Source organism: Nasonia vitripennis, chromosome 1 (assembly GCF_009193385.2).
Source record: "Nasonia vitripennis strain AsymCx chromosome 1, Nvit_psr_1.1, whole genome shotgun sequence".
NCBI lineage: Eukaryota > Metazoa > Arthropoda > Insecta > Hymenoptera > Pteromalidae > Nasonia > Nasonia vitripennis.
In genome coordinates this window covers 31,757,604-31,771,052 of record NC_045757.1, presented here as the reverse complement: position 1 = coordinate 31,771,052, position 13,449 = coordinate 31,757,604, and the positions used below count along the sequence as shown (strand labels likewise).

General features: G+C 41.3%; 1 protein-coding gene across 24 annotated transcripts in view; it reads right to left on the bottom strand.

The window, feature by feature from the left end:
- LOC100116668 (GABA-gated chloride channel Rdl) overlaps positions 1 to 13,449 on the bottom strand; it is a 154,120-nt gene that overhangs the window by 65,072 nt on the left and 75,599 nt on the right. For 13 of the 24 annotated variants that reach the window (XM_031921229.2, XM_016990290.3, XM_016990291.3 and 10 more), the window contains exon 4: positions 12,006 to 12,073. In XM_031921229.2, the coding sequence (XP_031777089.1) occupies positions 12,006 to 12,073 (68 nt within the window). Of the gene's footprint in view, positions 1 to 4,440; positions 4,509 to 12,005; positions 12,074 to 13,449 lie in introns of all 24 variants that reach the window. The other 11 variants (XM_031921230.2, XM_031921224.2, XM_031921227.2 and 8 more) reach the window with 1 other exon arrangement.

Here is a 13,449-nt window from a genome sequence, read left to right as displayed (position 1 = left end):
TTGCTCGTAATTTTCTTAAAGCTAAAATCGGTATGTACAATTTCCTGAGATTAAATTCCTGACTTTCCTGTTCTGTGCAAGCTTGGCGAAGCTACACGAGTGAAAGCTCTCAAACACAGAATTGCGACTGCCTGCGATCGTCGTTCCGAAGCGGAGGTACGTTATTTATAGTACAGGAAGAGATCACAAGGGGGGAGTTTTTGAATAAAAAAAAAAATTACAACATATGCGTATCGCGCGAGTCACGTTCCAGGTGACAGTGTCGACTTGATTTGGTTTCCGCACAGGGCTCAACACCTGGGGTCCAGTCTCGTACATTCAGCTTTAAAATACTTGTCGTATTTTTATCGAAAAGGGCATACGAATATAACATATCGAGAGAGAGAGAGAGAGAGAGAGAGAGAGAGAGAGAGAGAGAGAGAGAGAAAAAGTATCGACGCAGAGAGAACGTATAGCCAAGAGTTCCAGCCATGATATAAGGAATAAGCGAGAGACGAAGCGATGTAATATTGATCCCGCTTGAGGTTACACAGAAAAAAGTAGGATTATTACTATACGCGGTGGTTCTTCAGTGCAGCCACACTTCAACTTCGCTCGGCACGAAAGTTGAATAATGAAATAGTTCTAAAGAATGGCGAGAATAAATAAGAAAGATTCAATATACAGCACCGGCGCAGCTGAGTTACGGTAAATAAAGACACTCGAAATCATCGTCCTTCGCTCTCGCCTTAATTAATCATGCCTCGGACTCTTTTGTTCCCAGGCCAAGTGTATTAAATATTTATAAGGCGACGGGATGAGGAAAGAAGAGAAAAGCTCCTCTCGTATTTTAAGCACATCACGCGAACTCGGCAAAATACATAGACAACTCCTTGATTCTTCTTCTTTTTCTCTCTCTCCGTCTCTTTTTTTCTTTCGTGTACAAGTATATGCATATGCGGCATAAAAAGCTCGTCGCAGTTAGTAGTGCTGGTGGTCCTCCTGCTGCTGCTGCTGCGGCACGAAAATGCAGCAGCGGCAGTCGATGCTTATACACACAGTCACACGTTGTATTATACGCTTTGGCTCGTTCGATTTATTTAAACCTGAATGTACCAGCCGGAACGATATTCAATATTAATATACATATGTATACATAGTCAAATAACTACTGGAGATACAAGTGTGTAAACAACGTCGTATATATCGATAAATATATAGATTGTGAAAATTTGTTCTTGAGACGTGTTCCAAGAGTATATTTCATAATATATAAAACAGCATTACGTGTATATAGATAATAATGTGACGTCTTTGCGTATACGTTTTATATATATATATAGATGATAGAAACAGTATTATGTTTATTCATCTTGGCCTGCGAAGCTCGTCTCTTGCCCATACAAAAAGGCCCTTGACGCATCGAGCAACTTTTATCAGGATGAAAAGTTTCTGGTGTAAGGTATATATGATTGAATCTTATGAAAAGTATTGCCCTGATGCACGAGTTAAACGCTTCCCGACAATAAATCGGAAGTATAAAAAACAGGCTTGACAATTTGCCATACTAAAGTTTATCTTATATACATTCGTCAATATATATAAATTTATAGGTCATTCAAAACGGATCCCTTGTAAAATCGCGCTAAAAACATAAATGGCTTCAGCGAATTTGAAACTCCCCCGCGACGTCCGGTTTTTTTAAAAGTTCCAATGGCCGTCGCTGCAGGATTGCGTTTGCTAAAATCGATTTCCGGATCCTACGCGCGTATACCTACATTCACAGAGAACCTAGTCGAGTATAAGCGACTAACTCGATTTGAATTTGCCGCGCTTTTTGCATAGGGCGCAAGTCAAGCCTCGCCGGTTGGGGCCATGCACTGCACGAGAATGCAACTAAAACATGTCGAAAGAAGAAGAATAAAGTAAAAAAGAAACAAAATCATAAGGGTGTTATGAAGTATAGAGAGAAGCGATATAACAGTGAGACACATCGCAGTATAACGCTTGTATCAAAAAGAATAAACATAACGATATAATAACAATGTCCAACACCATAACCGTTGTCAACGTATCGTAACAACAAAACTCGTATGTATGTATGTTTGTATTACGTAATGATAAAACGACAAGTGAAGGCAAAATACGGTGGTATACAATAGATATAATAATAATAATAATAAACGTTTCTTGCATCAGCGACGACTGCGGAACGTAGCAAGGTTCCCTTGTATACAGTTCAGCCAACCAAACAGCTGTGAGAGACGAGCTAAAAAAACATAGTTAGTATACTCTCGCAATATATATATATACACATATATCTATAAAGTAGCTGCACGCCGCCAGTGTACATGTGATATATCTATAGATAATATCCTCCTATCGTATTTGGTATATATATGTAGTTGTTGCAGGGCTTGTTCTCTACGCATATCTACACTTGTTCTCCTTCCTTTCCTGTTTTTCTCTCGTTTTTTATTCACTTTTTTTTATCCGTCTCATCAATGTACATGTGTGTAAATGTGTATATGAAAAACACTCCTCGTTTTTTTGCCCGACTCCAGAGAGGTGCAGTAGGATATGTGTGTAGAGCTTATATAGCTTTGCCTTTTTTCGGCCGGTTTCTCTCGAGCGGCGGCCCGGCCGCTGCAGCGAACCTACACATTTACATACGGTTAGCGTTGGAATAAGTGGAGGGGGGGGGGAGGGGAAGGGAGAGGGCTGCGAGTCGAGAACTGGACGGAAAAATGGCGAACGCGGCGCGGACTCGTTTTTCGCAGCCGAGCAATTTGCGAGTCTGCTATATATACGTGTGGCTATATACAGCTATATGTACGTCCTATCCAATAAGGAAACGGAGAGGTGGAAACGAGCTTGGCACGGCTTTTCGTGCGCGGACACTTTGTCAGCGCGGCTTCGAGCGTTTGAAAAAATAAAACAGAGAAAAAAGCCAACGAAACTCGGCGCAGCGACGAAACTTTTCGAGTGTCGTTTCTCTCGTCAAGATGTATATAAAGAGAGCAATAAATAAAAATAAACAAATTTCGACACATCACACATCTGGCTGCGCATGCGACACGTGACAAGTTTACAACAATGTACTTACGCCTTGTAACACAATACATTATCTTATCATTATTGATATACCGTTGAAGAATCAAACATTATCACAGAGAGATATAATAGAGACAATAGATGTAGAGAGACAAAGGTATACACACATTGAATTCGTCAACCGACAAGCGCGCGCGATTAAACCCCGCCGACCGAATTCACGCTTATATAGTCGTATAACAAGCGGAGCTGTGCATATCAGTCGTGTTGGGTCGTCCCGGAAAGAGGCCGTTCCGGCCGGAAGTCGATGTCGCGCGGATGACGAATACATCAGAGAGCTTGCGCGCAAGCTCAATCGTCCAACGCGACGCGATGATAATCGGCGTTGATTCTCGCGGTGTAGCTCAGCTATACTGATGAATTGCTCGCGACGACCCGAAAAAGTCGTCGAGTATAAACCCGGCGACATAAGTCAAAAGAGAAGCTATCGGACACACTTCTCCCCCAAGAGATGAAGAAGAAGAAGAAGAAGAGGCTAACTCCGCGATCGCGATGGATCCGGCCTTTATCGTTTGTCATCTCATCGTGGCTAGCAGGAGAAACTATACGTAATTCCGGCGCTGCTCTTCTTTTGGGAGATTTCGGTGTGTTATAAGTGTGACTTTTTTTATCCGCAGGGAGTATCAGGGGGGACGGGGGACGAATGATCTTCTGTAGTCTGTATGCGAGTGTATACGAAAGGCTGTTTTACGTGTGGGATATTAGACACTCTTAATTCCTTCGAGTGTTTAGGCTGGATTCAGCTGGTATTTGTATTTATAAGCTGCTTGATTTATCGTGTACTATTAAGTATGCGTCGCACAGCGGCTGTACTTTGGCCGAGTGTCGAGCGATTAAAATACGTGTGACTTACGATGGAATCTTTTGAAGATTCAACGAAAAACAAAATATCACAGTGTGATTATACTCGGTGGAAGCAGATTTCCATCGAACGCAATGTATCCTGGCCGGTTGCCAGGTCGAGAAATCTGCTTCCATCGCATAATGAATCAATGTATCTGTGTGTGTGTGTGTGTGTGTGTGTGTAAATGCGTGTATATTATAAATCAGCGTCGCACGCAAAAGGAAAATGCGGCTCTGGTGCGGTTCTACCACACGAACACACGGCACACAACAGAGAACAGATGCGAAATCGGCGAGCCCAGATGAATATCGATGGATAGCCCACACAGCGCGGAAAACCAAAAATTAAAATATATGAGAAAAGAGAGAGAATGTAACACGGAGAAAGAAATCGGTCGAAATGAAAAACAGCGGTACGTGAGATAGAGACAGAGATATAGATAGAGAGATAATAACATAACGAGTATATGACTTTCGTGTAATGAATTATAGTGGACACTGTACCATCAAGACCTCGGACACGGAACTGATGCTGAGGACATACATGGTGACGCCGACCTCCACGGGCGGACCTGAAATCAGGAAAAAAACCAAAGCCCCTTGGTTGGTCGAGCTCTCTTTCTGATAGTACATCCAGTAGCCGCGTGTAGTTGCACCAGCACATTATATATCATTAAAATTACATATATCGACCCCCGCACACACCTCTCTCGATATAACAATAAACGCACACATCTATATAGATATTATTTTCTCTTTTTTTTTCTTTCGTTCCTCGCATCCATAATATACACGCTCGTATCAATCTGACCTAAGCTATTATTCTTATATTGTTCTCTGGATGATCACTCTCAACATGTGTCTTATATATACATATAAATAACACATATAAGTGCGCAAGTGCGTTCACTCGCGCGTGCGCGACGATCGCGAGCGGTCACGTATCAACAACCAGCAGCAGCAGCCGAAAAAAAGGAACCCGAGGTATATACAAGCGCGCGCGTGTTTTTCGTGTAACGGGCTGCATTCACGCGAATCTCGTATATGATTGTTATATACTCGGGCGCGCACGCACGGGCGAGCGAACGCGGTATATATGTATATAGATAGATAGATAGATATATATACATACACACAGGCTGATACACCTGTTTTTCTACTACATGTTGTATTGTTTCTTTCTTTCTACGATTCTCTCTTTCTTTCTTCGAGCTCTCTGCATGGTAATGTGTTTTTATGCTCAAGAGACTATAGCTCGCGGGAAAGATTGTATATATACAGATATAGTGGCAGAGAGAGAGAGAGAGAGAGAGAGAGACAGAGAGAGAGAAATACATCGAAAGAGAGAAAGAGCCTTGCACTGCACACCCTGCACGGAACCAAATCAACAGGACGTTCGTTGGCGGCCATTCGCAGATGTGTCTCTGACACGCGTGTGAAAAACACTAATACTGCGGCGCTCTCGTCCAGATTCTGTTTCGACATATATGCACGTGTATAGTATATACACGTGCGTCAGCCCACTTCTCTGTGGCTATATGCGTATTTCGTATTGCTTTCTTCTTCTCTCGCTTTCATTTTTTTGTTTTTCTCAGCTGTTTCTCTGACGACCAATTGGTACGCGCGTTTTATATTGCGTTCGCTTCGATCGTGTGTGCGCCTTCTCGCCGATATTACACGTTTGGCGGATGGGAAGTGTATTCCAGGTGTGTCTGCGATGCGTCATTCGGTCGGAAAAAGCCTCGAGAAGGCCAAACGAGAAGCGAAGGTATATATAGACATGTCGCATAAGCTTCATATCTATACACCGCTATATCTCCGTGCGTACGACCCTCGTCGAATTCTTTCCGCACCGAATAAGCCGTGTGTCTGTGTGTCGGCAGGGGTTCGTTTCTCAGATTGAGTGAGACAGAGAGAGAGAGAGAGAGAGAGAGAGAGAGAGAGAGAGAGAGAGAGAGAGAGAGAGAGAGTGAAAGAGAGAAAAGGCTGTGGTTGGTGGGGAGTTGACACAGGAGGACCTTTCGATTTCCTTTGACGCAACAAGTCCGTACGCTAAGCAAGTGCTCGTATACATACCACGTGTTATATATATATATATATATATATATTGATATATATATCATATTAATTCGTCACTTGCTGATCGCGCACAGCGACTCGAGCCTCAACGTTGCGTCCATCTCCTCACTCGTCACACACGAAACTCGCTGTTCGATACTATATAGTAGTATATACATTCTGCGTCGATCTCTTCCGTCGTTATATATGTTTCTCTCCGATGTTGTTGACGATACACAACGTTACAATTACATAGTTTCTCGCGCGTAGCGTCAGAAATCAAATTATCAGTGATAGCAGCGAGCAGCCCATTTCAGCAGCTGCGGCATTTTACAGCAGCTAGCATCTAATGGGGAACTTGCATAATATAGTATGTAATAATACATAATATGTACTAATAATGATGATAGTAATAATAATGATAATAGTAATAATAATAATAATCGTGTACAATTCAATATACCAATATGTAATATGTGTAACACAATATATCGTGTATGTATAGTATAATCATAATTATAACCGCGAGAGGATACGTATCGAATAATAATAGTAATAATAATAATAGATAATAGATATACAGCTAATAAATCTCTGAACAAAGGAGAAAAGAAAAGATAATTCTCTATCTAGGTATGATGCGCTCTTACCTTTCAATCGGATATATCGACGCCCTGATTGCCGTGCACTAAAGCGATGACGGAGTTGAAAATTCCGGCTATTGTGTGTTGGTTTGAGAATGCATTAGAGCCTCGCCATACATATACTGGTTCGCGCGCGTGTGTATAAAGTGTAATAGACTCGTCGTTTTAGTCCACGGCAAGCAAGAACGATTAGGGCTAACCTAACTGTGGTGAGTATCTGAGTATTATAGTGACCCCCTGTGTGTCGTGAATGAAGGCTTCATATACAGCATTTTTCGCATAGTCACGATGTAAATATGTTCCTCTTCTCTCTCTCTCTCTCTCTCTCTCACTCTCTCAACAGGTGGATTTGAATATAGGTACAAGTCGTCGGTGTATAGCGTAAGAGACTTATTTGATAAGTTGAAGGGATTCTCTAATGAAAACACGTCACGGGCAATTTGAGTCTGTGTACACGAGAATCGGAAGCCTGCATTCACTGGGGTGAAAAGATCTAATATTCGACCGTTTGATATTTATGAGAATGCCTGGAGATATATAGAGACAATCTATTTAAGCAGTGTGTATTAGATCTTTTCCTATGCGTTTAGTTTCGGGGAGATGAACTCATTACGTATGTGTATAATGTATGTATGTGCGAATCCATCAGGGTCAAAGCAGGAAAGAACTGGATATGGCTAAAAGTTGAATTTTTTCTAGGCTCACTTACCGCACGATACACTTCAGGTTTGTTAAGTCGGGTAGAACAAGAAAAAATGTGTACATGAGAAATCGCCTGTCAAACTTTTTTTGGGTAGCTGTTAATCAGTTGAAAGGGTTCATTGATAAAACTGAACAGTTTGTGTATCAGCAATTTTTTTGAATAATCATTAATCACTCGTAAGTGTCATGCCTTTATAAACAAAATTGGTCTGTGTCTAGAGGGTATACCAATTCTTTCCAGTTGGCCTCGGATTTGCACATATCACCGAAATACCTGTCATCAAAGATCAGCTCATAATCGAAAACAATATTACAATAATATATATCCAATCCAATACTGTGACTTAGTATACGTGTGTTAAATATGTGTCTAATGCATATATAAATAACCAGAGAAGAGTATACACATGACCTACAAGGGATATATATATATATATATATATATATATATATATATATATATATATATATATATATATACACGATGATAAGTGGTGTGTGTCTGTTTGTGTGTGTGTGTGTGTGTGTGTGTGAGAGAGAGAGAGAGAGAGAGAGAGAGAGAGAGAGAGAGTGTATACACGCTCGGTTTATACTCGGTGGATTCGTGCAAACGCATGACGAGATGGTAACGGCTCTGACAAGTTTCGCAGCTCGAACTCTACTCTCCCTCTCTCTTCGACTAATATACGTTATATACACTACTAGTGCAGTGCACGCGCGAACTAATATTGAAGTTAACGTATGCGCGCGCGCGCGCGACAGAGAGAGAGAGAGGGAGAGTTGTGTTCGGGGAATTTTCTCGTGCGCGAATCAGCAGTCGATTACCGTCGGCGCATATTAATGTCAATAGACGACGGCGATGTGTATAATGCGAGCGCGAGCGCATGGAAAATGAGCCCTGCACTCTGCGCGAGTGTTATATTTACATTGAGTTTGTATACACACTTTGTCGAGTCGTTGAACGAATAATTAGCGGGGCTTTGATGAGACGGTAATTATTCGGGCGTTTTTTATTTTTTATTCGCAAATTCACTGCACTGATGCCTGTATAGGTGGCATGTACCGGCACGACGATTTCCATTCAAATTTCCCGCGCGATTAAAACGTGAGACGTGAATTTATACTCCTTATAATCTCACTTGGACATACAGAGAGTGAAACTTTACTCATAATTCACGTGGAATAACATCAGGCTCATTATGCGTGCGGGAGAGAGAAAATTTCTCCCCGATCAAATTTAAATTGTAAATTTGCATAGTCTATGTATATAACTCTCGTATAATATACTATTGTATCAGACCGGGAGGTATTATTTACAGAGGAGTATAAAAATTGATATCTATGCATAATTTGTGCTCTCTCAAAATATCACATCGAGTGCAGATCGTTTCGGCTACTATACGTAAACTCGGTGCGAAAATCACACACACACACATACACACACACACACACACAGTATTGAATAACATCGATTACACGTAATACACGCGTATATCACGCATCAGAGCCTACCGCTATATGTGTATGTACACAGGATGAAAATACGCGATTGTTTTGACAGTAACGAGTACAGCGCGCTTCGTGGAAATTTGCGTGTTTTACTTTCACACACCCACCTATATAGTCAGACTGCAGCGCTTGAACACACGATATTATATACAGAACATAACGGCGGATGGCTTGTCAGAACAGCAGCGTCTGCGCACGTTTGCACTGACTCTTTCGCGCTTTGTATCTATATATGCGACATGGTGGAAAATATGCTGCGGATGTACATAATAGTGGTGTGTGTGTGTGAGAGAGGGAGAAAGATATAGAGAGACATATTGTAAAACAGGATAGATATTACGGTGAGTAAATGCATACATATCGTATATATAGTATATATGTATATAGCGATAAAACGCATGCCGGTGGCAAAAAACTCAATGATATATATATATATATATATATATATATATATATACCCCTATAGCAATATATAGATATGTATATAGAACTGCGGCTAAGGACGTTCCACTAGAAGAGTGTGTATATAAAAAGAGAGTTTTGCATTACGCATACATGAAACACACTGCCGGCGAAGGGGAAAAGAGATGAAATACGCGGGACTAGGAAGTATAAACTAGGGAGTACAAACGTCGTGTTTCTCTTTTCTTCTCTTCGTACTTTATTTGTCCTCTCTTTTTGCTGGTGTGGAGTGTATGTATATGCGTGCGTTGAAGGTATTCGTGTGTGTTTTTGCATGTCGTCGTCGTGATTACGCCGTGGCATCATATGTTGTTCGTTGTAGTGCGAATTTCGGGATTCAGTGTTATATATTATGATCGTAATTTACATGGGGTGATATAGACCGGGCCGTAGTAAAATCAAAGCACTCGAAATATACCAGGGATTAGATTGTGAATGCTTGAACGGCAAAAATTTCGCGGTCGGTCGAGCTGGATCTTTAAATACAAGATTTATTTAACGAGTTTACAGAAGGATTTATACAACCGTAATTTAATCGATATCGAAGATTCGATTATAAACGGGCTAGATTTCGCGTATGCGAAGTTAAAGTTCTCCGCTATACCGCGTTGGGTGATTAAGTCAAAAATTTAAATTTTTAATCCCGCCGACCAGCCGTAAATTACCCCGTCTACTTTCAATTCGATCTCGACGTTCGAGTTGTTTACAACCGGCCGCAGTACCTTATCTCAGAAAAGATACAAACACACAGAGCAGTAGCGTATCTCACTATATGTATAGAAATAAAGTCCTTGTTTTCCCGGAAGATCGTCAAAGCGAGACATTAGCCGGGAATCCGGACGTATAGTCGCATCTAATTCCGCATCGGCAGTCACGCTCGGCAACATCGCTCGTATATACATAGACACATAGACACAACGAGGGGTCGAGCTGCTGCAATTTCAGAGCGAGGACGTATCAGAATCTCTCGGGGGACGAATTTTCCCTTTCGCCGCAGCAGCAGCGCGAAGGGTCCGAGTAATTAACCGCGTCCTATATCCTGAGAGACAAAACGTCGGGGCGTCCGCAATTCCTCCGCGCGCGTCGTTTCTTCGTTATACCGCTCTTTTTCCCCGCTTTATTTCTTACGTTATTTTCACCGGCAACGCCCCTTCGATCTATCTACTGTTTTTCGCGCGAGAGAGCTTTTTTTTTCGTTCATCGTCGCGGAGGCCTGATTGATTACTCGGCGAATCGAGGAAACGAAGCGCGAGTTGCCTTTTTTCCGCTGCCTCTCTTTGAGAGGGGGATTTAATTCGGCGATTTATTGCGCGCCGCGAGAGGGAAATTTTGTATCGTAAAAAATTGCCTCGTAACGAGCTTTCTCTCGGTCTGTGTGCGGGGATGTATGTATGGACCGGTTGTGATTTTGGACTAATGGTGGGTTTAATTCATTTTTCGTCGAACGGTTTTTACTTCGGCCGGAGTGAGTGATATCGGACTATAGTTTCGTGAGTATGTATATTTTGGCGAAATTCATTATGTGCAATATTGTGATTCTCGGAATCACTAAATGTAATATACTAAATCTTTACTTTTAATCCGATTTATTAATAATTTACAGTGTATACGTATTATATTTTGTTTGGAATTTGTATATTTTCACAAACTTCTCTTATAATACGCTCCTGTTCGTTTAATTACCTTAGTTATACGATTTGATTTTACTACGGACTGTAACGGGGGGGGGGGGGGGAGACATAAACGTTGATACTACAACGTTGCGCGTGTGTGTGTGTTTGTGTGAAAGTTTTGATATTATACTGAAAGTACATATCTGAGAGTCTAATTCTAAATAAAAGTATGAGAAAAGGCATGATATCAATTACAAGCTTAACAATAAGTACAGTAAATGTATTCTATCGAGATGGATTTTTTTTTTTGTTAGAGAAAACTCTTTCTATGTGGCATACCAATCCCCAGATCTCGAATTTCAGATGCTAGACAAACACAATGGATTCGTGTGAGATTTGCTTAGTATAATATAAAGGGAAATATAAAAACGTCCAAGAGAAAGAGGAGAGATAAAAAACTTTTTAGTCTAATAAAAGAAAAGGAGAAAGAGACTGTCGGGTGTGTCTGTGTAAATATGGGAATCAAGTTGCAAAAAAAACTTTCTAATGTCCCCTACCCCTGATAATATTCCCTCGACTTAATGCACATATCGTTACAGAGGATATCGTGTTTTATCAGTAACAAGGGGTCGAGAGCAAAGTAAAAGATACTTTGTTCATTGATGAACGATATCTTGACTCTACTTGCATTTGCTATCATATAACACTGTTTATTTTAATTATTCAATAAAAGACAAACGTATCTAGTGCATTTTTCGACTGGAGACAAATAAGACCACTTTATATTCAGGAGAAAGACTAATCATTGTTTGTTGGAATCCTGAGACTAATCGCTGTGTGTATAGTGCTCACACATAATAATCTGGGAAAGATACAAAAAAGTTTGTTTGGCCAACGTCGATTCAACGATCGAGCAAAGTTGTAACAAAGGAATCACACACTGAGTATTTCATATTTATCATATGTGTCGTTTAGACAATAAAAAAAAAAACAGTCAGTATATCAATTAAATGTAGGTTTGATAAAAAATATAATATAATATTTTGAGCGGAATAACTTCGTAAGACCTAAGTAATAGTACCATTTTGACTTCTGATAGCGAGCTGATACTCAAGACGTACATGGTGACGCCCACCTCGACGGGAGGACCTGAAATTGAAGGTTTTAAGTTCACTGAGTCGGCCGTGACGGCCGATAATTTTTTTGTTTTTTTTTTTTCATATATTTTATTATGTTTTGTTTTGTTCAGACAGCGTGATTTCGACGATGAGGCTGTTATATGGTAATTATATTATTCAACTGTTAGTTTTCATTATTATTATTATTATATAGTATATAATCTAAATGTATGTATATATGCTAAGAAGCTTTTCAACAGCTCTATATCACCTACTGCGTTCATTGCTCGACGTATCTTTCCATTCATCGAGTTGCAAAGCCACGCCAGTGTCGAATTATTTTTACGAATAAAAATCTTGCCTATCTCGCAAGTGCAAAAGTAAATCGCTAACCATACCACTCGCGGTCGAGCCGTACAAATGCAATAGTTGTAAAATCCAAGTATACGACACACGTATACGCCAAAGTCGCGCGCCAGACACCCGATATCCCGGAATTCCGAAAAAAAGCTCGGAACAAAAGTCAGCCACTTTCGCATACTTCTCCGCGCCTGTTTCTTTTTTTTCCTCACTCGCAGGGCCGCACACGTATCCATCCTGTTTCTCTTTCCAGCTGGCGCAAAACTAAATAGCGCATTCCGCTTCGAGAGGAATCCGCTCGCACATTGCTCGAAAGTATTTTGCCTATAAGCCGAAAGCGTACACGCTATAGCGCCGCGGCGCAGTGGAAACCACAGGAGAGAAAGAGAGAGAGAGAGAGAGGGAGAGAGTTCCAGTAGTAGTAGTAGTTCAACTCATTGTAGACGTTAAAGCGGCTCATTGAGCGATACCTTCCGAATGTTCAAGTTTCCATTGTCTAACTGAAAGCGCGGGGTTAGAGAGAGAGAGCGAGAGAGAGAGAGAGAGAGAGAGAGAGAGAGAGAGAGAGAGAGGGAATTGCGGACCGGAGTACGAGAGGCTGGGGGATTCTAGTCGCTATAAAGGGAGAGAGAGCGGGAGAGAGAGTTAGAGTTGAACAAAGTACGGAGACCGCGGGAGAGAGTTGCGCCGCAGCGAAATTGGATTAAATTTTGTTTATATTAATACAGAGCGCTTTGTCAGGGGATTATATTTTGATACTCGAGCCGCGACGAGAGAGACCCGCGGATGAATTAATTGATTCGGAGAATCGCCGATCGATCGTCGAGTTTAAAAGCATCTCGTAAACGCCGTGGAAAATCATTCGCCCCGTGCGATCAATCCAAAAAGCAGCGCAGCTCCCGAGCGATAAAAAAAAGAAGACGCAAAGAAGATAAACGCCGAGCGAAAGATATAGAGAAAGCCGCACAGCAGTCCGTCCGGAGGACAAAGAGAGTCCGCGCTTTCCGCCGCATCTACACACACACGGATACGAGCCCGCGTGTATAA